At 49.2% G+C, this 22647-nt stretch overlaps 2 protein-coding genes across 3 annotated transcripts in view; one reads left to right on the plus strand and one right to left on the minus strand.

Moving 5' to 3' along the window:
* Positions 1–8565, minus strand: part of PRKDC (protein kinase, DNA-activated, catalytic subunit) — a gene marked incomplete at both ends in the record, with an annotated part of 161579 nt that extends 153014 nt beyond the window's left edge. For both annotated transcript variants that reach the window (XM_079722235.1, XM_079722234.1), the window contains 7 exons: positions 4374–4473; positions 4565–4677; positions 5094–5202; positions 5951–6025; positions 6318–6410; positions 6514–6590; positions 8412–8565. In XM_079722235.1, the coding sequence (XP_079578361.1) occupies positions 4374–4473; positions 4565–4677; positions 5094–5202; positions 5951–6025; positions 6318–6410; positions 6514–6590; positions 8412–8565 (721 nt within the window). The remainder of the gene's footprint in view (positions 1–4373; positions 4474–4564; positions 4678–5093; positions 5203–5950; positions 6026–6317; positions 6411–6513; positions 6591–8411) is intronic.
* Positions 8566–9949: 1384 nt separating this feature from the next.
* On the plus strand, positions 9950–21805 carry MCM4 (minichromosome maintenance complex component 4; the record flags this gene model as incomplete). The annotated part of the gene is made up of 16 exons (XM_079722290.1): positions 9950–10013; positions 10138–10227; positions 10354–10517; positions 10604–10705; positions 11539–11634; positions 11717–11812; positions 13153–13291; positions 14248–14468; positions 15981–16101; positions 16538–16797; positions 17141–17506; positions 17960–18087; positions 18798–19005; positions 19820–20048; positions 20468–20601; positions 21219–21805. The coding sequence occupies 16 exons, from the start codon at positions 9950–9952 to the stop codon at positions 21309–21311; spliced, it is 2511 nt and encodes an 836-aa protein (XP_079578416.1). The 3' UTR covers positions 21312–21805.
* Positions 21806–22647: the final 842 nt, after the last annotated feature.

The raw sequence follows: 22647 nt of genomic DNA on the forward strand, positions 1-22647 counted from the left end.
AAACAGCTCATGAAGCTCAATCTTAAAAAAAAACAACCCAATCCAAAAATGGGCAGAAGACCTAAATGAATATTTCTCCAGAGAAGACATACAGATGGCCAAGAGGCACATGAAAAGCTGCTCAATATCACTAATTATTAGAGAAATGCATATCAAAACCACAATGAGGTATCACCTCACACCAGTTAGAATGGGCACCATCAGAAAGTCTACAAACAACAAATGCTGATGAGGGTGTGGAGAAAAGGGAACCCTCTTGCACTGTTGGTGGGAATGTAAATTGATACAGCCACTGTGGAGAACAGTATGGAGGTGTCTTAAAAACTGAAAACAGAATTACCATATGAACCAGCATTCCCACTACTGGGCATATACCCAGAGAAAGCCATAATTCAGAAAGACACTTGCCCCGCGATGTTCACTGCAGCACTACTTACAATAGCCAGGTCATGGAAGCAACCTAAATGCTCATCGACAGACAAATGGATAAAGAAAATGTGTTACATATATATGAAATATTACTCAGCCATACAAAGGAATGAAATTGGGTCATTTGTAGAGACGTCGATGGATCTAGAAACTGTCATACAGAGTGAAGTAAGTCAGAAAGAGAAAAACAAATATAGTATATTAATGCATATATGTGAACCTAGAAAAATGGTACAAATGAACCGGTTTGCAGGGCAGAAAGAGATAAAGACATAGAGAACAAACATACGGACACCAAGGGGAGAAGGTGGCGGGGGGGTGTGGTGGTGGGATGAATTGGGAGACTGGGATTGACATATATACACCAATATGTATAAAATAGATAACTAACAAGAACCTGCTGTATAAAAAAATAAAATTAAATTCAAAAATTCAAAAAAAATTAACCACCACAGGTTCCAGCAATTTCACTTCTGTGTATTTACCCAAAGAAAACAAAAATACTAATTAGAAAAAATATATGCACTCCAGTGTTCAAAACAGCATTATTTACAACAGCAAAATATGGAAGCAATCTAAGTGCCCATGGATAAATGAATGGATAAAAAAAATGTGGTGAATATTTTTGTATATATACATATTTGTAGGAATACTGTTCAGCCGTAAGAAACCAAGAAGTCTTGCCATCTGCAACTACATGGATGGGCCTAGAGAGTATTATGCTAAGTGAAGTAAGTCACACAGAAAGACAAACACCACGTATTTGTCTCACTTATATGTGGAATCTAAAAAACAGATGAACAAACAAAACAGAAACAGACAGATACAGAGAGCAAACTGCATGTTGCCAGAGGGAACGGAGGTGGGAGGATGAGTGAAACAGGTGAAGGAGATTAAGAGCCCCAAACTTCCCATTGTGAAGTAAGTCAGTCACGAGGATGTGACACACAACATGGGGAATATAGTCAATAATATCATAGTAACTTCGTCTGGTGACATATGGTTACTAGACTCGTCGAGGTGATCATTTCCAAAGGTATTTCATCGTCAGATCACTATGCTGTATGCCTGAAACTAACATAATATTGTATTGCAACTATACTTCATTTAAAAAAATAAAATAGGGAACTCCCTGACGGTTCAGTGGTTAGGACTCGGCACTTTCACTGCCAGGGCCCGAGTTCAATCCCTGGTCAGGGAACTTAAATCCTGCAAGCCATGAGGCACGGCCGGGAAAAAGAAAAAGAGAAAAAAAAAAAAAGGAAAAAATAAAATAAAATAACATAAAGTCAAGGTGTCATCAGGGTGTGTTCTTTTCTAGAGGCTTTCAGGGCTGCCTTCTGCTGACTCTAGAGGCTGCTCCCTCTCCTTGGCTCCAGGCCCCTTCTCCATCCTCAAAGCCAGCTTCTCCTGTCACAGGGACCACGCAGCCTCCCTCACCCCCATTTAAGTACCTTTGTGATCATACTGGGCCCACCTGGATAACCTCATCTCGCAGTCAGGTGATGAGCAACCTTAATCCCGTCTGCCACCTGACTCCCCTTTGTGATATAACCTAAGTCACAGGTGCTGGGATTAGAATGAGGACGTCTTTGGAAGCCATTATTCTGCCCACCTTGCTACTTGAGTGACTTTGGAGAAGTTACTTAGTTCTAGTTTTCTAATGTATGAAACAAAGATATTATCACCTACCTTAGTGAGTTATTACAGGAATTTTCCTTGCAGTATGAATAGAATAATCTTTAGCACACAGTAAGTAAGCAGTAAGTGCTATTATTTTTCTTGTTCGCCAAACGTCAATTAATATAGGAAGCAAGGACAAAAAGAAATAGGCAACATTACCTGCCACCATGGTCAAGTGACAAAAAAAACATACAACCTCACAGATTAAAAATACGTCACAGAAAGTGCTGTCACAGAGAGGACTACAGAATCCCAAGGAAGTGACCCACACAGGGGGAGCATAAAGGCTTCAGAAAACAGATCTTTGAGCAGGAACGTGAAAGGGTGGGAAGCCGGCCACAGACATGGATCAAAGAGAGAGGAGACCGAGGAAGGGAAAGCAGGTGGAGCTGCGCCAGTGTTCCTGGTCAGAGGCAACAAAGACGGGGTGAAGAGGAACACCAGCAGTTTCGGAAGCATCCGAAACTGCTGTTTTCACAGGCCAAAATCACTGGACACTGGCAATTTCTTAAGTTTCGATTTAATGAAAGCAAACACATGCTGGAGGTAGAAAAATTTGGCAATTATCTGAACAAAACACAGTAAGGAAGGGCAAACAGATTTTTTTCTTGCGAAGAATTTATGGGGTTAAAAGTTTTACTTGTCTTGTAAAAAGAAATGAATTTCCTAATGCTTACAATGCCGTCATAGCTAGATTATCCTCTAAACTTTTAATTCTGAGATACTATAGAAGAACACTACTGACGGCTATGTAGAAAGTTGTATTAAACGGAGTTTAAAATCAATAGGTAAGCATTTCCAGCATAAGAATTACAAAATGCCAATGAAGGAAATCAAAGAGGACCTAAACAAGCGAAGAGGTACACTGTGCTCATGGATTGGAAGATTCAACGTGGTAGAGATATCAACTCTCCCCAAACTGATCTACCGGTTTAGCACAACGACCATCAAAATATAAGCAAGGTTTTTCAGACACAGACCAACTTATTCTAAGACTGACGTGGAAAAGCACAGACTTTATAATACCAAAATGATTTTTAAAAGGAATAAAATGCGAGGACTTAACGGCACCTGACATTTAAGGCTCACTATATAGTTATATCAAAAAGATAGTGTGCTGTTGGCAGGAGAACAGACAACAGACCAACAGAACAGAGAACCAAGGATTGACCCACACCAACTATTTTCTACACAGGCACACAACGATTCAGTAACCTGGCAATGATCTCCTGGAGGTGGCACCAAAATCACAGGCAACCAAAGAAAAAACAGATAAACTGGACTTCATCAAAATAAACAACTTTTGCACATCAAATGGCACAGTCCACAGAGTGAAAAGGTAATTCATGGAATAGGAGAAAATACTGGCAAATCATGTATCTGACAAGGAACTGATATGCAGAATGTACACATGACCCCTACAACTCAGTAACAAAAAGTCAAATGATCTGACTTTTTAAATGGGCAAAGAACTTGAATAGACACCTCTCCCAAGAAGAGAGAGGGGTGCAACAGGCACTTGTGAAAAGACTCAACACCATCAGCCATCAGGGAGATGCAGTGAGATACCACCTCACACCCACTACGATGGCTACGATCAAACAACAGAAAACAACAAGTACTGGTGAGGATGCGGAGAAACTGTGCATTGTTGGTGGGAACGTCAATTAGTGTAGCCCCTGTGGAAAACACTAAGGCGATTACTCAAAAAATTAAATATAGAACTACCACATGGTCCAACAAGCCCACTTCTGGGGATATACCCCCAAAATGAAAGCAGGGACTCCACGTATTTGCACACCCATTTTCCGGCAGCATTATTCACAACAGTCAAAAAGTAGAAGCAACCCAAGTGCTCACTGAGGGGGAGGAGGGAGCGGGGGAGGGGCTGTGGCCATAAAAGGGGAGCATGAAGGATCCTCCTGGTGATGGGCTGCTCAGTATCCTGGCTGCCATGGTGCGTACACAAGTCCACACACCTGGTAAAACTGCACAAAACTAAACCCAGGACACAAATGTGTTCACATGAAGCACGTGGAATCTGAGCAAGGTCCACAGATTTTATTAGGCTGTGCTATCGTGCTACAGCTATGACAGACATCATCAGGAGACACGGGGTGAAGGACACATGGAATCTCTCTATTGTCTCTCCCAGCCACATGTGAATCCACAACTGGTATAAAAGTTCAAAAAAATACACAGTAATTCATTTTAGACCAGTAGTTTTTGAATACAGAAACTCAAGTGCCATCAAGCGATACCTTCTTCCATGGATTTAGTGAAGTTACACAGAAGCGAAGCCAGTCCCTTCAGACACCCTGCCAGAACTGGAAGTTTGGGCTCTCTCACTGTTGATGTCATCTGAAAGGAGAGTTTTAACCAGATATCATTAAAAGAGAAAAATTCACCAGATATATGTAAGCAGAAGAGAAGATCATAAAGTTTATCATACCTGGGTCTTAAGTTCACCCAGAAAAGCCCGGAAGAGTTTATCTGAATTATTTACCATCTCACTAGGATGAACTTCGCCTAATACTCCTAGGAGCTCATATATCTTTTCTAAAACTGAAAAATAAATTTTAGACAAATTTAGGCCTAAAATCACTTAAATAAATTAAACAAAAATGCACAAATAAGAAAATGAAAGGATGTTCAGTTCAAAATAATTTCACGATAAGCCACACAAAATATCTAGTTTTATGTACTGAATCTTCCGTGATGTTTTATGCAAATTTATTATTATAAACTAAATTACATTTGACACGCGTTGTGAGTTTTCTATTTAAAGAAATCTTTTGTAAAGATTAAAATTTTTGTAAGACTTCACACATTGTTTCTTGTCTCCATTTTGGTTTGTTTTCAGTAAAAAGAATTCATCTGTGAAGCATATAAATACCTTGGCAGAGAAAGCCTAAGTTTTACACTAATAATTTTTTAATTTGTTAAAATATTTTTTTAAATAACATTTAAATACAGCTCACCTGTATCTGGTATTTTTGTTTTCAATGCAAGTTCTCCATAGAACTTGCTAAATAACTCTCCAACTCTAAATTCATCCATGAGGCTCGAACTTCTCAAAGTCTGAAGTAACTGAAAGAACACAAGGTAGCCGAGTGTACGGAGACAGCAGCAAAAAGGCTTCCATCTACCACACCTGCTCACACACATACTTCCACACCCACGTGTCTCTAGGGCACTCACTCTCCGCTTCTCAGGGCTCTTATCCAGCCACGTTATTTGGGAGGACGGGTTGAGGTGGGTGGTGGAAAAACAGGGGCTACAAAGGGGAATGGGAGGTAGACCTAATTTCACCTTCCCAAGAATACTACACTATGACTAGACACGTGTTCTCAGAGACATATTAAGACAAGGACCAACAAGACCCAAAGCAATTCTAAGAGAGACACACCTAGACAGATACCTAGATGAGAGTAAGCCCAATGACCACTTACATACAACACACAGACCCATCCCAGTGTAAGGTTTTAGGAAAACATTCAAAGACACAATGAGATGAGCTTTGGCAATTCTTAGCAGCGTTTAGGTTTTCACAGTAAGGGTAATAGGGTAATGGAGGGGCAACCAATTCCTTACACTCCGCGCTACCTTCCCCTTCATACCTCCCACAACCGAACTTCTCCCTCTGCTACCCAGAAGGGTGTGAGGGCAAAATACCAAGGTTGTTATTGGGTGATGGTTGGGAAACATGCGTCTTCTCCACACATCAATGTGATTCTACAACGTCTCTCACACAAAACATAACCCAAAACTCCAATTTTCAGTTCAAGAGATACATTTAATAGAAAATACATGCACTTAGAAATATTTTTTTAATTACCTTAATAAGAAGTTCTAGGGCTGGAATTTTACATTTAGCAGCTTTATCTTTTGTATAAACACTGGTACAAGTATTCTGGTTTTAAAAGGAGACATATCAAAATCATCAATAAGACCTTAGTTCTTATAACTAAGACTTAACAGCTAAAACTATGCCTGGGAGGAGCGATACCAGTATATATTACAATTTAATAGTTTTCCACAAGGGCCTTAGCTCATTAAATTTTTAAAAAAATAGCCACTTAATTTCTAACACAATCAAGCAAAAATAAACTCCCCAACAAGAAAGGCAGAAATAAAATTAAGTTTAACTTATATCATAAGTTAAAAGGGACATTGGTATATAACGAGGTATGTTTTTTCCTCACCTTAATATCGAGAGAATAATGTGTGATCTTCTGGCCAATTTTCTCTAAGAAAACACATAAAAACTTTAGGGCTTCTTCTCTACAATCACGAAACTATAATAAAAGAAATAAACATTACAGAAACACGGCTAAGAAAAAAAGTCACCTCAACGTGAAGGAATATACTAGAAGAGCAAAGTGAAAATCTTCAACTTACTTCATCAACGCTAAGTGATTTCCGAACAAATACAAGCAAACCAAAATCTTTGGAAAAAACTAAGGAAGTGTGTAATGCTGGAAAAAACAAACAGACAAAACAAATTAAGAGAGCTGCCAAGGTACTCCATAAACCCACCCCAAAGGTGCTGCTTGTTTTGCAAATTCAGCCTCTTAAGTGATAAAACACTAGCCTAAGGCTGCCGTATTTTGACAAGGAAAATGGGAAATTCTAGATGTTCCACAGCAATGAGGTAGGCAGAACAATGGCCCCAAAGATGCCAGAACCCTAATTCCTAGTGTCACACCTGTGAATATGCTAACTTTACATGGCAAATGAAATTCAGGTTGCTAATCAGCTGACCTTAAACTGGTGAGTGTCCTGGGCCATCAGGTGGGCCCAATGCAATCACAAGGGCCCTCACAAGTGGAAGAGGGAGGAAGGAGAGGGAGTACAGGAAAGCGGGACAGATTCCAAGCATGTCACTTGACCCTCTGCTGCTGGCTCTGAAGATGGAGGGAGCGGGAGGGGGGCAGCGTAATCCAAGAAATGCAGGGGTCTTCTAGAAGCGAGGAACGCCAGCAAGGAAAAAGGGACCTCAATGCTGCAACTGCGAGGAGCTGAAGTCTGCTAACCACCTAAATGAAAAAGGAAAAGAATTCTCCCTCAGAGCCTTCAGAAAGGGAAAGTGGCCCTGCCTGCTGCCTTGATTTCAGCTTTATGAGACCCGTGCTGGGCTTCCAACCACACAACTGTAAGACTGACAAACCTGCGCTGTTGTAAACACCAAGCCAGTAGTATGTTTCAGCACCAAAAGAAAACCAGTACACTCTCATGTGAAAGGACGCACCCTGGATATGCAGAGTGAACCTGGAACTGCTTTACGAAAAGTTACTAAAGGAACAAAACTGAACTCCTAGAACTCAGACTAGAAAACACTTACACAATGATGCTGCTGTTTGGTCATTAATTTCCCCATTAATACACCCCTGACAACATATAGGTACTGCACAGCATATTCTTCAAGACTTTGCTTACAGTATCTCTCCACCTTATTCAACAATGACTTTTTTAGGAAGAAAATCTCATCTACCTTCTAATTAAGCGGACACAACATGAAGAGTCTGCATACTTGCGGCTTTAAAAGGGAATAACACTGGGACTTCCCTGGTGGCGCAGTGGTCAAGCATCCGCCTACCGGCGCGGGTTCGAGCCCTGGGCCGGCCCGTGCGCCACAACTACTGAGCCTGCGCTCTAGAGCCCGCGCGCCTAGAGCCCGTGCTCCACAACAAAAGCCACCGCAGTGAGAAGCCCGTGCACCGCAACGAAGAGTAGCCCCCGCTCGCTGCAACTACAGAAAGCCCGCGCGCAGCAACAACGAAGACCCAATGCAACCCAAAATAAATGAAATAAAAAATTAAAAAAAGATTCACTTTCCCCTTTAAAAAAAAAAGGGAATATCGCAGATGTTTTCACGCGATGACGCATTTAAAAATGCTGAAATGAGGCACTTTTGCTGCAAAAGGAAAAGTTCTCATCCAGGCATAGCTAAAGAGTTAAAAGAATAGCATAGCTTGCTTCTCAAAAGAAGGAACAGAAAACACAGGGGTTTGGAAAAGGTGCTGGTGGGTTTAGGCGACACTGAGGTGGAAGAAAATACTCTCCTCTCGTTGTCCCTCCCCGCCGCGGATAGCAATGATACCAAATTCGGGTCATTTTCACCACCTTTGGTTTTAAAATACCTTTCCTCTGCTGTTAAGAAAAGAGGCAGCTGACAAACCACTTTTACACACATCACGAATTCCGACCAGCGCGTTCAAGCACCGCCCGAGGCGCCCACGCCGGACCCGCAAGGGCTGCCGGGCTACGGGCTGTCGGAAGCCCGGAGCCGTACCCACCCAGCAGCGCAGGGCCGGAGCTCAGCACGCACTCCTGCCCCAGGCCCCGCAGCAGCTGACAACTGGCCACCGCCGCTCCGCAGCGGTCGGCCGCAGACAAGGACTCCTGTAACTGAAGCAGAGCACGCCGAACGCCAGGGCCCGCGTCCGCCATGACGCCCAGCAACAACCTGCGCGTGCGCACACGCCACCCGGGCCGCAAGTGCCTAGGGGAACTTGGCGGGGGGCGGGACTTCCGGCGCGTGCGCACAGCTGCCGGGCCCGGAAGTGCCCCTGAGGCAACGGGGCGGAGTTCTGCGAGGGGCGGGGCCTTAGCGGGCTGAAGGGAGCGGGGTCCTCGGCGAGTACGCACATCGGACCCGAACGCGGAAGTGCCCCGGGGGCGAGCGCGGGCGCGGGTGCTGGAACCTTGTCGAAGACCATCGCGGAGGGAGCCCTCCCTGCAGGATCAACGGCTTAGACGTGCATTAAAATAGAGGTAGGGGGCTTCCCTGGTGGCGCAGTGGTTAAGAATCCGCCTGCCAGTGCAGGGGACGCGGGTTCGTGCCCCGGTCCGGGAAGATCCCACATGCCGCGGAGCGGCTAGGCCCGTGCACTACAACTACTGAGCCTGCGCGTCTGGAGCCTGTGCTCTGCAACGGGAGAGGCCGCGACAGTGAGAGGCCCGCTCTCCGCAACTGGAGAAAGCCCTCGCACAGAAACGAGGACCCAACACAGCCAAAAATAAATATAAAAAATAAATGCTGAGACTTTCCTAATAATTAAACTCTTAAAAAAAAGAGATAGAGGCAGGCTTATGAATGTGTGGCCCACAGTACACTTAGCACAATACGTCAAAACTCGGGGAGAATCAGGAATCCAACCGCTCGACCTCCGGAAATAGATGCGGAGGACAGGTGGCGAATTGGAGTTGACCGAGTGCCCGAGGCAGAAAAAAACAGTGTACGGCTCGGGTCCGGAGCCACAGCTAGCCCTTGATAAGGAGGGCCGGGGGGGTGGGGGGGGGCGGTGGGGGTGTGTGTGTGGGGGGGTGTGTGGGGGGGGGGGTGTGTCGCTCGTTTGGAATCCCAAGGGACACAGGAGCGGCTCCTCCTTAGGCACGCCCTGTAGAGGCCGGCCTCCCCAGATTTCCCGCGAAATCGCATTCCGGCTTCGGACAAGACCACCGGAGCGGGGGAGCCCCGAGCAAGTTGTGCGTCGGTGTCCGGCGAGGCGCGGGACGCCGTCCGGTTCCCCCTGCCGCTGCACAGTGGTGCCTCCCGAAAGCGGGGCTGCGCGAGGGCGCTGCTGCAATTGGTGGGCCGCCGCTGGGGGCGGTAACAACGGTGCCGCCGGCGGGAAACCTGGCCCCTGCCGAAGAGGAGCAGCAGCGCGACCATTAGGTGGGGCTGGGTGCGGCCGGCGCGGAAGGCGGGGGTCTGCCGGGGTCGGCGGTGCTGGGGGGAGGGCCGAGGGGCAGGGGGCCGGAGCGAGGGGAGAGGGGCGGGGGTCTTAAGGGAGCGTCCCCGCGAGTCTGCGTCCCTGTCGCGCAGCCCGCCATGTCGTCCCCGGCGTCCACTCCGAGCCGCCGCGGCTCCCGGCGGGCCGCACCCGCTCAGCCACGTGAGTGTCCGCGTGCGGCCGTGCCCCGCGGGGTCCTCGGGGAGGCAGGGCGGGCGGTGCCGTGTCAGCCCCATTCGGCCCCAGTGCCGCCCGCGCCGACGCCGCTGTGCCCATTCCCCCACAGGCCAGGACCCGCTGTCGTCGGGAGAGCCTCGGCCGCTGCCCGCGTCACCCGGCGCCGAGCACCGCAGCCCGCCCCGCGCGCCGCCCCCAGGTGCGCTGCCCGCTCGGGCATCGGGAGCCCGCCGTGCCGGGGGTGCTCGGGGGGGGGCGGGCGGGAGGGGAGCGGACGCCCCGCAGGGGTCCTCGCCGCGCTCACCCCCGTGGACGCGGTCCCCAGGGGCCCCCTTGGACCTGGACGTGAGCTCGCCGCTGACCTACGGCACCCCCAGCTCGCGGGTGGAGGGCACCCCGAGGAGCGGCGTGCGCGGCACGCCTGTGCGGCAGAGGCCCGACCTGGGCTCGGCGCGGAAAGGGCTGCAGGTGGACCTGCACTCGGACGGGGTGAGTGCGGGGCCGCCCGGGGCGCGGTGGGCCGCGCGAGGTGGGCCGTCCCCCGTGAACCTGCTCCTGTCGCCTTTCCTGTGCAGCCGGCCGCAGAGGATATAGTGGCGAGCGAGCAGTCTTTGGGCCAAAAACTCGTGATTTGGGGAACAGATGTAAATGTGGCAACGTGCAAAGAAAACTTTCAGGTGAGGTTTCATTCTTCGGGGCTCCGGAGATGTGGGGGAAAGTACTTGTCACCTCCATCCACGTGGCCCCGGTATTTAGGAGTAGATCTTCACGTGGCTCAGAGTTGGTGGTGTCTTTTTCAGTTTTTAGGAAAAAGAAAAACAGCTATGCTTGTCTCCAAATTCTGACACCGTTCCTAGTTTCCTTTTTTTGAAGTGTAGTTGACTTACAGTAATGTGGTAGTTTCAGGTGTACAGCAGAGTGATGTACAGCAAAGTGATTCGGTTATATTTCTTTTTCTGAATATGTTCCATTATAGGTTATTATAAGATTTTTAATGTAATTCCTCGTGCTGTACAGTAAATTCTTGTTGCTTTTCTAATTTACGGCTGGTAGTTTGTGTCTGTTAATCCCATACTTCTAATTGATCCCTCCTTCTCTCCCCCCACCCCGGCTTTGGTAACCATAAGTTTGTTTCCTGTGTCTGTGAGTCTGTTTTGTATATGGATTCATTTGTGTTACTTTTTAGATTCCATGCAAAAATGATACATAGTATTCGTCTTCATCTCACTTATGTCACTAAGCATAATATTGTCTAGGTGCACCCATGTTGCTGCAGATGGCAAATTTCATCCTTTTTTATGGTTGAGTAATATTCCATTATGTGTATACATATATAAATCTGTATGTATCACACGTTCTTAAGCCAGTTGTCTATAAATGGGCACTTGGGCTGTTTCCAGGTCTTAGCTAACTTGAAAAGATACGTGGCCCCCAGCATTCATAACTTTTATTTTGAGTAGTTGCTGGTTCCTAACTGCATTAAGCTTACTGTTTCTCTCCCCACGCTAAGAGATTTCTTCAGCGTTTCATCGATCCTCTGGCTAGAGAAGAAGAAAGCGTTGGCACAGACATTACTGAGCCCCTGTACATGCAGCGACTTGGGGAGGTAATTAAATACACTAACCTGAAAATTCAAACTAGGGGTTGAAATGGTTAGCAGGATATAACTTGTACGTTCTGCCCTGTAGATTAACGTTATTGGCGAGCCGTTTTTAAACGTAAACTGTGAACATATAAGATCATTCGACACAAATCTATACAGACAGCTCATCTGCTACCCACAGGTAAGAATTTGCCCTTGAACTTGGGGGACTGCAGTAAACATCTAGAAGATCTGCAGGGTTTCTGGACATTAGGGTTTCCTTAGTAACAGAGAATATGCCACCAAAGCACCTTTTGGGGAGCGGGGGTTGCCGCATGGCATGTGGGATCTTAGTTCCCCAACCAAGGATCAAACCCATGCCCTCTGCAGTGGAAGTGAGGAGTCCTGACCACTGGACCGCCAAGGAAGTCCCCCAAAACCTCTTAAAACCATGTTCTGTCTTCTTGAAGATGAACACTTTTCCACACGTTAACATTAGAAATCGGGGTGTGTGTTATTGTTGACAGCATGTCATCGTTTGGTTGGCAGCGTTTCTTAGTACATAAAACAGTGGTAACTCATGATTGACAGCTTGTTGGGTTTGATGACTTAAAACATATTAAATGAAAACACTTACACACACCTGCCTTCCCTAACAGGTTGTGTTAACCATACTGCAGTCTTCTCTGGGCTTAAGGTCAGGCTTTATCAACAAAGCATCAGCTACACTGATTATAGCTTTAGGCTTTGGAGGCAGGCAGACTTGGTTTTAAATCTTGATTTTGCTGCTTAATAGCTGTGTAACCTTGGTCCAGTTCCTCAGCTTCCCAGAGGCTGTTTCCTTATCTGCAAAATGGGGAACAGGTGTTAACAAATTGGAATATTATGATTTAACCCATTTTGGTATCATTCTGTTATGGAAGAAAAGTAAGACATGAAAGTATGAGCTTCTGTTGCCAATTAAAAGCCTACAATCATGCCAGCACATCCTGAAGGCACGATTATATGTCTTATCTCATCTTTTTAAAGTTTATTTATTTATTTTTGGCTGCATTGGGTCTTCATTGCTATGTGTGGGCTTTTTCTCTAGTTGCGGCGAGCGGGGGCTACTCTTGGTTGCAGTGCGCGGGCTTCTCACTGCGGTGGCTCCTCTTGCTGTGGAGCATGGGCTCTAGGCGTGCAGGCTTCAGTAGTTGTGGCCCACGGGCTCAGTAGTTGTGGCTCGCGGGCTCTAGAGCGCAGGCTCAGTAGTTGTGGTGCATGGGCTTAGTTGCTCCGCGGCAGGTGGGATCTTCCGGGACCAGGGCTCGAACCCACGTCCATGTCTCATCTCATTTAACTCTAGTGAGAAGATGCAGAGGTGAGAGGTTTCAGTGTGCCCAAGGGTTTACAAATAGCATGTGTGATTTTATAGGGTAATGCTTTTGGATTATGCCGTATTCTTTTTGTTTTTATGCCTTGCTAACATGAATTGCTTTATTAGATTTAACCCTAAGAGAAAAATACAAACACAGCTTGGCATCGTTATACTTGTTTTTAAAGGAAGTTATCCCAACTTTCGACATGGCTGTCAACGAGATCTTCTTTGACCACTATCCTGACTCAATCTTAGAACATCAGATTCAAGTAAGACCGTTCAACGCATTGAAGACTAAGAATATGAGGAACCTGAATCCAGAAGGTAATATTTTTTTCCAGTTTACTAAGATATAGTTGACATATAGAAGATAACATTTGTAACAGCAAAAAAGTATGTTACGTGAAAGTCACTTCATCAAGGAACTTTAAAAGAATTGGTGACAGTGATGGTGGTGGACTGTGAGTTGACAGAAACCAGTTGCAGGTTCATTTACCCCCTATGCTTATGGATCCACCATACCTTTTTTAACTAAACTGAAATTATATAAAAGATGCTGTAACTCTTGATACTTTTCTGTCTTAAGATGAACTTATCTAATTATGATAGTTTTACAGTTTTTTTACTAAGAAGGCGCTCTCAGAATCAAAGTAGAAGACAAATATAAAATACGATCCCTGCCCTGAAGTCTAAGGAGGAAGTCTAGTTTGGAAAGTAAGAGGAGAGACAGAAGAACAGAGCAGGAGTGTCTCAACCGAGGGAGAGACCGAGCATGCTGGGCCCCAGTGGGAGGAGTTTGTGGCGAAAGATTTGGAAAGCAGACCTGAAACATTCTATTGTGTTATTTATTTGGGGAAATGCTGTATCAGGGGCCCCAGTTACTAGTGGGACAGGTAAGTCTCTGAACCCTCCACGTATACTGGGCGTGGCTATGGAGAAGATTGTCACCAGGGCGTGGGCTGTGACAGCCACTTCACAGGTCCGGTTGTCCCCAGGCAGCCTCAGGTCGGCCTAGCTCGGCAAGGGTCAGTAGACTTAAGGGGTTGAGAGGGAGCAGACTGGTCACAGGAGGGGCATCCCAGGCCAGAGCTGAGGGTACCCAGCGAGATGTTCGTGCTCTGGCCGTAGCGTCTCCCTGTGACCCCCGCCATCCCAGCACCTCCATTCCTCCAGTGAGGCTCTCCGGGCTGGACGGCAGAGCCAGACCCGCCCCGCTGGCCTCCGGCTTGGGGAGGCCCACGCCCAGCCGGGACGAGCCGCCCTCCCTCCCCGCCTTGCAGACATCGACCAGCTCATCGCCATTAGCGGCATGGTGATCAGGACGTCCCAGCTGATGCCGGAGATGCAGGAGGCCTTCTTCCAGTGCCAGGTGTGCGCCCACACGGCCCGGGTGGAGATAGACCGCGGTCGCATCGCTGAGCCCTGCGTGTGCGAGCGCTGCCACACCAGCCACAGCATGGCGCTCATCCACAACCGCTCCGTCTTCTCCGACAAGCAGATGGTGCGTGGCCCCCACCCCCTCCACGTGCCCCATCCCGATTCTGCCCCAGCCGGGTCCTCAAAAGCCGAGTGTAACTTGTCCACTCAAGCAGCCCTGAAACCATGCTTCCTGGTGGGTTGAGCAGCTTCATTCCTCCTCGGAGAGCAGGTGTGTTAGAGGGCGAAGCTGGGCACTTGGCGTGCCTGAGGCCCCAGCCTTGGGCCAGCATCACCGCTGCACCGCCCACGGGCACCTGGGCGCTGTGTTCCACACTTGTCGTAGGGGAGGAGTGCATTCTCCAACTGAACATCTTAAGTTCAGTGTCATTCGTGATTTATTAAGTCAAATTTAACACAAGATGCTTCTATGGGAAATACTTAAGATTGTAGGATATAAGAGTGTATACAATATTAAGAACAGTAAACACCGTTTGATTAAATTCTGTCATTTGGCAATTCTACCACTGGTAAAGAATGGGCTGAGAAGTTTTGCCAAAGTTTTTCTCACAAACTATTGCCTAGGGAGTTTGACCTTACAGCCCTCTATTCATGAAAAATTTTAAGATGCAGATCAAAATGCCAGAGAAAGGCAGAAAACCATTTATTTACTGCAATTGTAATGGTATAAAGTATGCATAAGGAGTGAAGATTTTTTTTATTTGTTTTAATGTTTAAGCAATCTTAACTTTAAGTGGAGAGAATGAGTTCAAAGTATAGGACAAGAGATAGTTTCCCTTATTAGGAGTCACTAGGAGAACACTAATGCGTGTGAAAAGCATCCACTTCCTTGCTGATGGAAGGGTCATCAAGTTGAGTAGCTTTCTCCTCACGTGGGCACCAATTCCTGGGCCCGGATGCTCCCAAGGCTCTGCCCGGACTCGCTGCCGTCCTTCCGGCTCCTCCAGCCTGCCTCGGGGCCCTTGCGCTTGCTGTCCTGTCCCTGAGAGCACGTGGCCCCTCCCTGACAGCCTCTCCTCTGCCCGGTGGTCACCTGGTTTGAGAACGGCCTTCCCTGCCCTTGATGGTGGGGAGCGCAGCCTCCACCCCCGCCCCTTGCTCCCTCCTGTCTTCTACCACCGCGCCTGGCACTGCCAGGACTGTGTGTGTCCCTCCGCTCTGGGGCAGAGTCCCCAGCACCCGGGACGGAGCTTGGCAGCTGCTCGGCAGATGCTGTGGGTGAGTCGATGTCACCAGGAGGACAGGCAAGAGTCTGGGAGGCACGGTGACCTGAAGGGGGGGTGCTTCTCCACCCAGAAGTGCACTGGGAGCAGCGTCCAGAAGGAACTAGAAACGCAGGCCGACGTGGATGCAGACGTGCCCGCCACAGCCTTAAGACGGGGAAAAACAGCCCTGGCATCCCCGCCCTCATACGGGGCAGCCTCTACACGAACAGCCGCCTCAGAATGCGCATCAGGCTGGGTTTCCAGAGGTGGAAACAGCGAGGTCCCAGGGGCAGCAGAGGCACTGCTGTCGGAGTGGCTGGGTGGGCAGGGCTCTGGGCCTGTCCTGAGGCGTCTGCCCCCCGCCCTCTCAGATCAAGCTCCAGGAGTCCCCTGAGGACATGCCCGCGGGGCAGACGCCACACACGGTCATCCTCGCCGCTCACAACGACCTCGTGGACAAGGTCCAGCCTGGGGACAGAGTGCACGTCACAGGTGAGGGGCTCCAGAGTCAGCCCTGTGACCTGGTCGGAGGTGCCTGGCCTGGGGCTGCTGTTTCCAGCGCCTGCCTTTGACCTCCGACACGGCCCCTGCCCAGACGGTAGGCTGTCTCCCTGTTACTGTCTGAAATAACTTGTGAGCGGCCTTCAGTATTTGAGCTCTTTGGGTTTCCTTTCTTTCTAGGTTTTTGGTACGGGATTTAGGTACTTTCTTTCAGGTAGTTATTGACAATTCCTTACATTCGGTTTAAGAGAAATGAAACTTCTGTTTCAAACTGCGATGCATCGAACACAGACGCGAGCAGGTGGCGCGTGGAGGCAGTGGTCCCGGGTCAACCTCGCTGGCTCTGCTCGGAGCCCCCCAGAGCCCCGCCTCCCCCGTGCTCCAGGCCGAGGGCCGGCAGGTGAGAGTGTGTCCTCTGTGCCCTCAGGCATCTACCGAGCGGTGCCCATTCGCGTCAATCCCAGAGTGAGCAACGTGAAGTCTGTCTACAAAACCCACATCGACGTCATTCACTATCGGAAAACCGACTCGAAGCGTCTGCACGGCCTCGACGAAGAAGCAGAGCAGAAACTTTTTTCAGAGAAGCGTGTGGAGTTGCTCAAGGAGCTTTCCAGAAAACCAGACATTTATGAGAGACTCGCTTCCGCCCTGGCTCCGAGCATTTATGAGCATGAAGATATAAAGAAGGTAACTGACTGATGTGCTTCTCCCTTGCGGCTGGGCTTGAGAGCTCTCGGGTCGGACAGTGTGGATGCCCCGGAAAGGCTGGGCCTCGGCCCATTGGGCCGAGCGGAGCCCGCCGCCTGCCTTGGCTGTTGGTGACGAGAATGGTCCGCATCCTCGTCTCGTTTCCAGGCACAGAAGCTGCCCGGGGTGGGTGGGGTCCGGGCACCTATGGCATCCGTGCCCCAGGGCTGACGCGCAGCCCCTCCCGTCCTCTGATCTCTTCACTGTCGCCCTTTGTCCATCTGACTGCATCTCAGCTGCCAGCGGCAGGTGAGCACTGAGGCCTGTCTGTCCGCCCATCCAGGGAATCCTGCTTCAGCTCTTCGGCGGGACGAGAAAGGATTTCAGCCACACAGGAAGGGGCAAGTTCCGCGCCGAGATCAACATCCTGCTTTGTGGGGACCCAGGGACCAGCAAGTCCCAGCTGCTGCAGTACGTGTACAACCTGGTCCCCCGGGGCCAGTACACGTCCGGGAAGGGCTCCAGCGCCGTGGGCCTCACCGCCTACGTCATGAAGGACCCTGAGACGCGGCAGCTCGTGCTGCAGACTGGCGCCCTGGTGCTGAGCGACAACGGCATCTGCTGCATCGATGAGTTCGACAAGATGAACGAGAGCACACGCTCCGTCCTGCACGAGGTCATGGAGCAGCAGACGCTCTCCATCGCCAAGGTCAGTCGCCCGTTCTGTCCCGGCGTGGACACAGTTGGGGTGTCGGGGGGCTTGAACCTCAGCATCTGTGGAACCTGCAGCTTGGGAAACTGGCCGACACTTCTCCTGTTAGGTCCCAGCTCAGTCTGAGTATTTTCCACAGGATTCTCTTTCCTCCTTTGCGCTGTCCTAACCCTCTAATGTGTGGCGCTCGTAGAACTTGAGTTTGTCCTAATGCAAGGGGTTTGGTTACTGAAAAAGACGCAGTCGCAGCAAACGTTCATCTACAGCTCGGTCCTTGGCCTGACTCAGCGCTCGGGGCTGTCCCTAGTGGGACGCCTGTGCAGAAGTCACCTGTGCCGGGTCACGTGGCTCGTGGTGACGGCGGATCCCTGGCAGAGGTCACACAGGCGGAGGTGGCTCAGTTCCTGCCGCCTCGGGGCGAGGATTCTAACCACACTGTCCCTCCGCCAGGCTGGGATTATTTGTCAGCTTAACGCCCGCACCTCCATCCTGGCAGCCGCAAACCCTGTTGAGTCTCAGTGGAATCCGAAAAAAACCACCATTGAGAATATCCAGCTGCCCCACACACTGTTGTCAAGGTACGAAAACACGTTTTCATAGAATAGATGGTCTCACTTTGCTCATCTGTGGAATGTTCAGGGTGAGCTTGAGAAGGAAATACAAGGCAGAACCTAGCTAATGTCATAAACTCTTCAGGCCAACGCAAAGTCTGCACATGTGCATGGTCACGAGTTTTCCAGGCAAGGACCGTGTGTTTTTCTGCCCACCTTGATGTGTACTCGTTTTTTGGAGCAATTAGGGCCTTTCACCTTCATCCTTTCAGAAACCCGCCTCTCGCTGCTCTCGGCCTTAAAGCCGCTGTAGAGAATCAACAAAGTGCAGAGAGCGGTTTTACACAGTAGATAAGGGTCTGAAAATTAAACTTGTGGAAGGGGAGTCATGTGGTCCATACTTTTTCTCAAAGGTAGATATGTTTAGATTTTGATTACTTGACTGTTCCAGCAGATAGTTTCTTCTCCCCAAAAGAGTTGAATATATTTTCATTCGCATCTTCCCGTCTTCAGAATTACAGCAGCGTTTCCCTTGGGAGCATCTTGCTTCTGGCTCAGCTTTCAGTGCTCAGTATTCCCGGGCAGAAGGGGCCTGCGGGGCAGGGGCAGGGGAACCGGAGGCCCGGGCTCCTCAGGCCGCCTGGGCAGGACACGCCTCCCTCCCTTGCAGGCCCAGGGGTCCACTCACAGGTACGTGGGCGTCCCAACTGGGAAAACTGTTTATGATGTTTTCTCAGGTTTGACTTGATCTTCCTCATGCTGGACCCTCAGGACGAAGCGTACGACCGGCGTCTGGCTCACCACCTGGTGTCCCTGTACTTCCGGAGTGAGGAGCAGGCACAGGAGGAGGTCATGGACATGGCGGTGCTCAGGGACTACATCGCCTACGCGCACAGTGCCGTCCTGCCGCGGCTGAGCCAGGACGCCAGCCAGGCACTCATCGAGGTACCTGCGGCCAAAAGCGCAGCTGGGTGCCGCTCAGCCTCTAAAACAGCCTCTGAAACTTCTACAACTGTCTTCCCTCCTGTGTTGCAAAATCGAGTTTTCCAAATGTAGAAAGGGGAAAAGGATTCATTTCTACACATTGTGCACACTCTTTTTATATTTAAATACTTATAAGCACAGTGTGTTTAAGACCAGGACACCTGAGTTGAAATATAGGTGATGCTACTTAGTGACTTTGTAATTCTGGTTTCTGGGCTGCATTTGCTCGTTTCTAAAAAATTAAGTATTTTATGTACACTTCTTAGAACCTTTTAAGTGGGCAGCAGTGCATGATGACACATACGCAGTAGACATTGTGACACTAAGAAGGTGCCTGGTGCTTTGATGGGTATTACATCCTGACAAAGCCCTGAAGATGCTCAAGTGAAAGTTACAAGTGATAACATCTCTGTCCTCTTGAAGGAATTACGTCATCCGTGTATGGGTGTAGACAGTTTACCTCTTGCGTGTTGCCCCACTAATCCTCGGCCCGCTCCTCGCAGGGGTGTAAACGAACAGACCAGAGTCCTCAGCCGCCCTTCCCAACGCCGCGTCCTCTGGGTGCCGGGCTGCGCACACCCTTGCTGCCCAGTCCCGTCCTAAAGCTGCACCCGTGCCTCCCCCAGATGAGGCTCGAGGCCCAAGGCTGGACCCGCTCTCGCTCCCCTCAGGACCTACCTGCCCAGGGGGTTGTTTAACGGGAGCCCGACTGGCCAGAGTCCAGGCGCGACCCTGAGGTCATCGTGTGAGGAGTTGGTGTGTCCCGTCTCACCAGGCTTACGTGGACATGAGGAAGGTCGGCAGCAGCCGAGGGATGGTGTCCGCATACCCCCGGCAGCTGGAATCGCTGACCCGCTTGGCCGAAGCCCACGCGAAGGTGCGGTTTTCCAGCAAGGTGGAGGCGATCGACGTGGAGGAAGCCAAGCGCCTGCACCGGGAGGCCCTGAAGCAGTCGGCGACCGACCCGCGGACGGGCATCGTGGACATCTCCATCCTCACCACAGGTGGGGCTGCGCGGGCCGGGGGCGCCGCCTTTCCCTGGGCGGGCCCTCTGAGCACGTGACAGGGGTGCTGAGGAGGTGGATGTTGGTGCACCTGACCTGGTCCTGTCCTGCCCGCCCTCCGGGCACCGCGCCCCTGGAGGAGCGGTTCGGTTCTTCCCCAGCGAGCGCGGCCCCGCTTCTGTGCGCATTGCCTGGACTGTCTCAGTGGAAAGGAGCAGCTATAAATAAGCTCTTCAGAAACTGGGAACAGAATTCAGAACTTGCTACAACTGTCCCCCAACCTTATTTGGTGACGTGACTAAACAGTTTTTTTTTTTAAAGAGTATAGTTGATTTATGACTAAAGAAATATTAGTGGAAGTTTGAAACACTTTTGCTTCCTTAGAGCAAAAACGTCTTCACTTATTTCTTTTAAATCAGGAATGAGTGCCACCTCTCGTAAACGGAAAGAAGAGTTAGCTGAAGCTTTGAAAAAGCTTATTTTATCCAAGGGCAAAATGCCAGCCCTGAAATACCAGCAACTTTTTGAAGATATTCGGGGACAGTCTGACATAGTAAGTGTTTCTGTGTATATTTTGTTTAATAGAGTTTTCTTTTCCCTTGATGCTGCTTTAAAGTTTTTTTCTATTTTTTTTCCTTCGTTTATAGTTTAAGTAATAAATTGTTCAAGTAGTTACAGATAAAGAAGAGAAGTGAGATCACCACCCACCATCAGGGAATGATCGCGATGAGAATTTTGTTGGGCTTTCAGTTTTCTGTGTGGATGTGGATGCGTGGTTTTGAGCCGTGTCAGTTAGTACTCTTAGCTTCATCTGTGATGCAGAATCCACTTCATGACTCGCTCACTTTATCTCACGCCTCCCCCGCCATGTACGTAACCATTTGGTGGGCACTTAGAGCGTTTGCAGCCTCTCCTGCTGTTACAAGGAAAGCTGAGTTCATGGCAAGAGCCCTGCTGGTCGGGTCCAGTCTTGCCTGCTTCCCTAACGCCCTCCCTTCCTGGCCCTTGGCAGGAAACGTTTGCCACTCCCAAGACGGAGCGTTAAGACGTGTGTACAGCCACCAGGAAGGAAGGAGACTCCGGGGGTTCTTTAACTTGGAAATCATTGTGTCTCTAAGTGGGGAGGGCAGCTCCACGTGTAAAGTTATTTTTCTCTTCTCTTCCCCAAAGGCAATTACCAAGGATATGTTTGAAGAAGCGCTGCGTGCCTTGGCGGATGATGACTTCCTGACGGTAACTGGGAAGACGGTGCGCCTGCTCTGAAGCCCCACGAGGAGCGCTGGTCACTGCCCTGCCGCCGGCGGGAGAAAGAGCCTCAAAGTCATTACTTGGCTGCATAAAAATGTTCTAACCTGGGTTCAGTTTTCCTAGGGAGGCGTATGTGTTCATCTTTTTAACATTTTAAGTAAAGAGCACTGTGCCAGTTTATGAGCATGGTATAGTACGACTGTTTTCTTCAAGTGCCGTTTCTTTAACACCAGGTTTGAGCTGTGTGTAGGTACAGACAGCAGGGTGCAATCTTCTCTGGAGACAGCGGTCTGGGTCATGGTTTTGTGCTGGACTTTGTCGTGGCCGTTGGAGATGCTCGGGTGCTCCCGTCCCTCCTGTGGGGAGGTGCACGGCCATCGCTGTCCCCACTGAGTCCTCAAAGCTTGTTCTCTCGGCTACATGAGGCTGGAAATGATGGGGTTCCATGTCACTGCTTTCTACTGCTTCACCCTAATATGTAAAACTTTTTCCTCAATAAATGATAGAATAAGTAATACTTGGTTATCAGGCATTATTTTTCATTAAGAAAAAAGCTTTAATAAACACTGCTTTCATGGAAATTCATGACAGTAAGTACTTTGTGTAAGTCATAAACTCACTAAGATATAATACATTTCATCTTATTCAAAAGTTATTTCAATTCTAGCAGTCATTCTCATAAAACCACCATAGGCTGAAATCTCAGGTGGAGATACTATGGTAACAAGTAATCCCTGGAACATTCAAGTCTCCATGAGTTTGGCCTTTTTCAGAATCAACATTCATTAGCAAAGCATTCATGGAAAGTGATAGATCTAACTGAGTGTTTGAACAGCCTTAAAATGCTAACGTGGGCGTGGGATTCAGAGGTCATCTGAGCAGCTCTGGCGGTCCCCATTCTGTCCTGGGGGTCACGGTGCCTCGGCGGCAGTCAGGCTGGGGCATCAGAAGGTGTGAGAGATGAGTCTGAAATGAAAACCACTGAATCTTCTGAGTAGAACTCTGTCCGGTGTGTTTGGACGCTGCTCACGCTTCCAGAATTGGGCAGAGAAGGGAGACCGTTGGGGAGAGGAGTCTGAGGCCACACACTCAGCGGTTCCCAGCCCGAGGTGCTCAAGGTGGCTGGTTCTCAGGCCACTGACGAGCTGTGGACAGCACACACTACACCGGGGCCCACAGTGTGCCGGGCGTTGTGAGGCCAAGTTCCCTGAACCAACTGGGAAATGTCCCAGGGCCACGGCGAGAGCTGACCTTCCCCCTAAACTGCATTCTCAGTAAGGTCACAATAAGAATGCCTTCTTGCACAATTACAAGCTAAGTGAAAGAGCACTGCTGCAGACCTCCCAGGTGG

The sequence above is a fragment of the Hyperoodon ampullatus genome (genome assembly GCF_949752795.1).
Source record: "Hyperoodon ampullatus genome assembly, chromosome: 17".
NCBI classification, from domain to species: Eukaryota; Metazoa; Chordata; class Mammalia; order Artiodactyla; family Ziphiidae; genus Hyperoodon; species Hyperoodon ampullatus.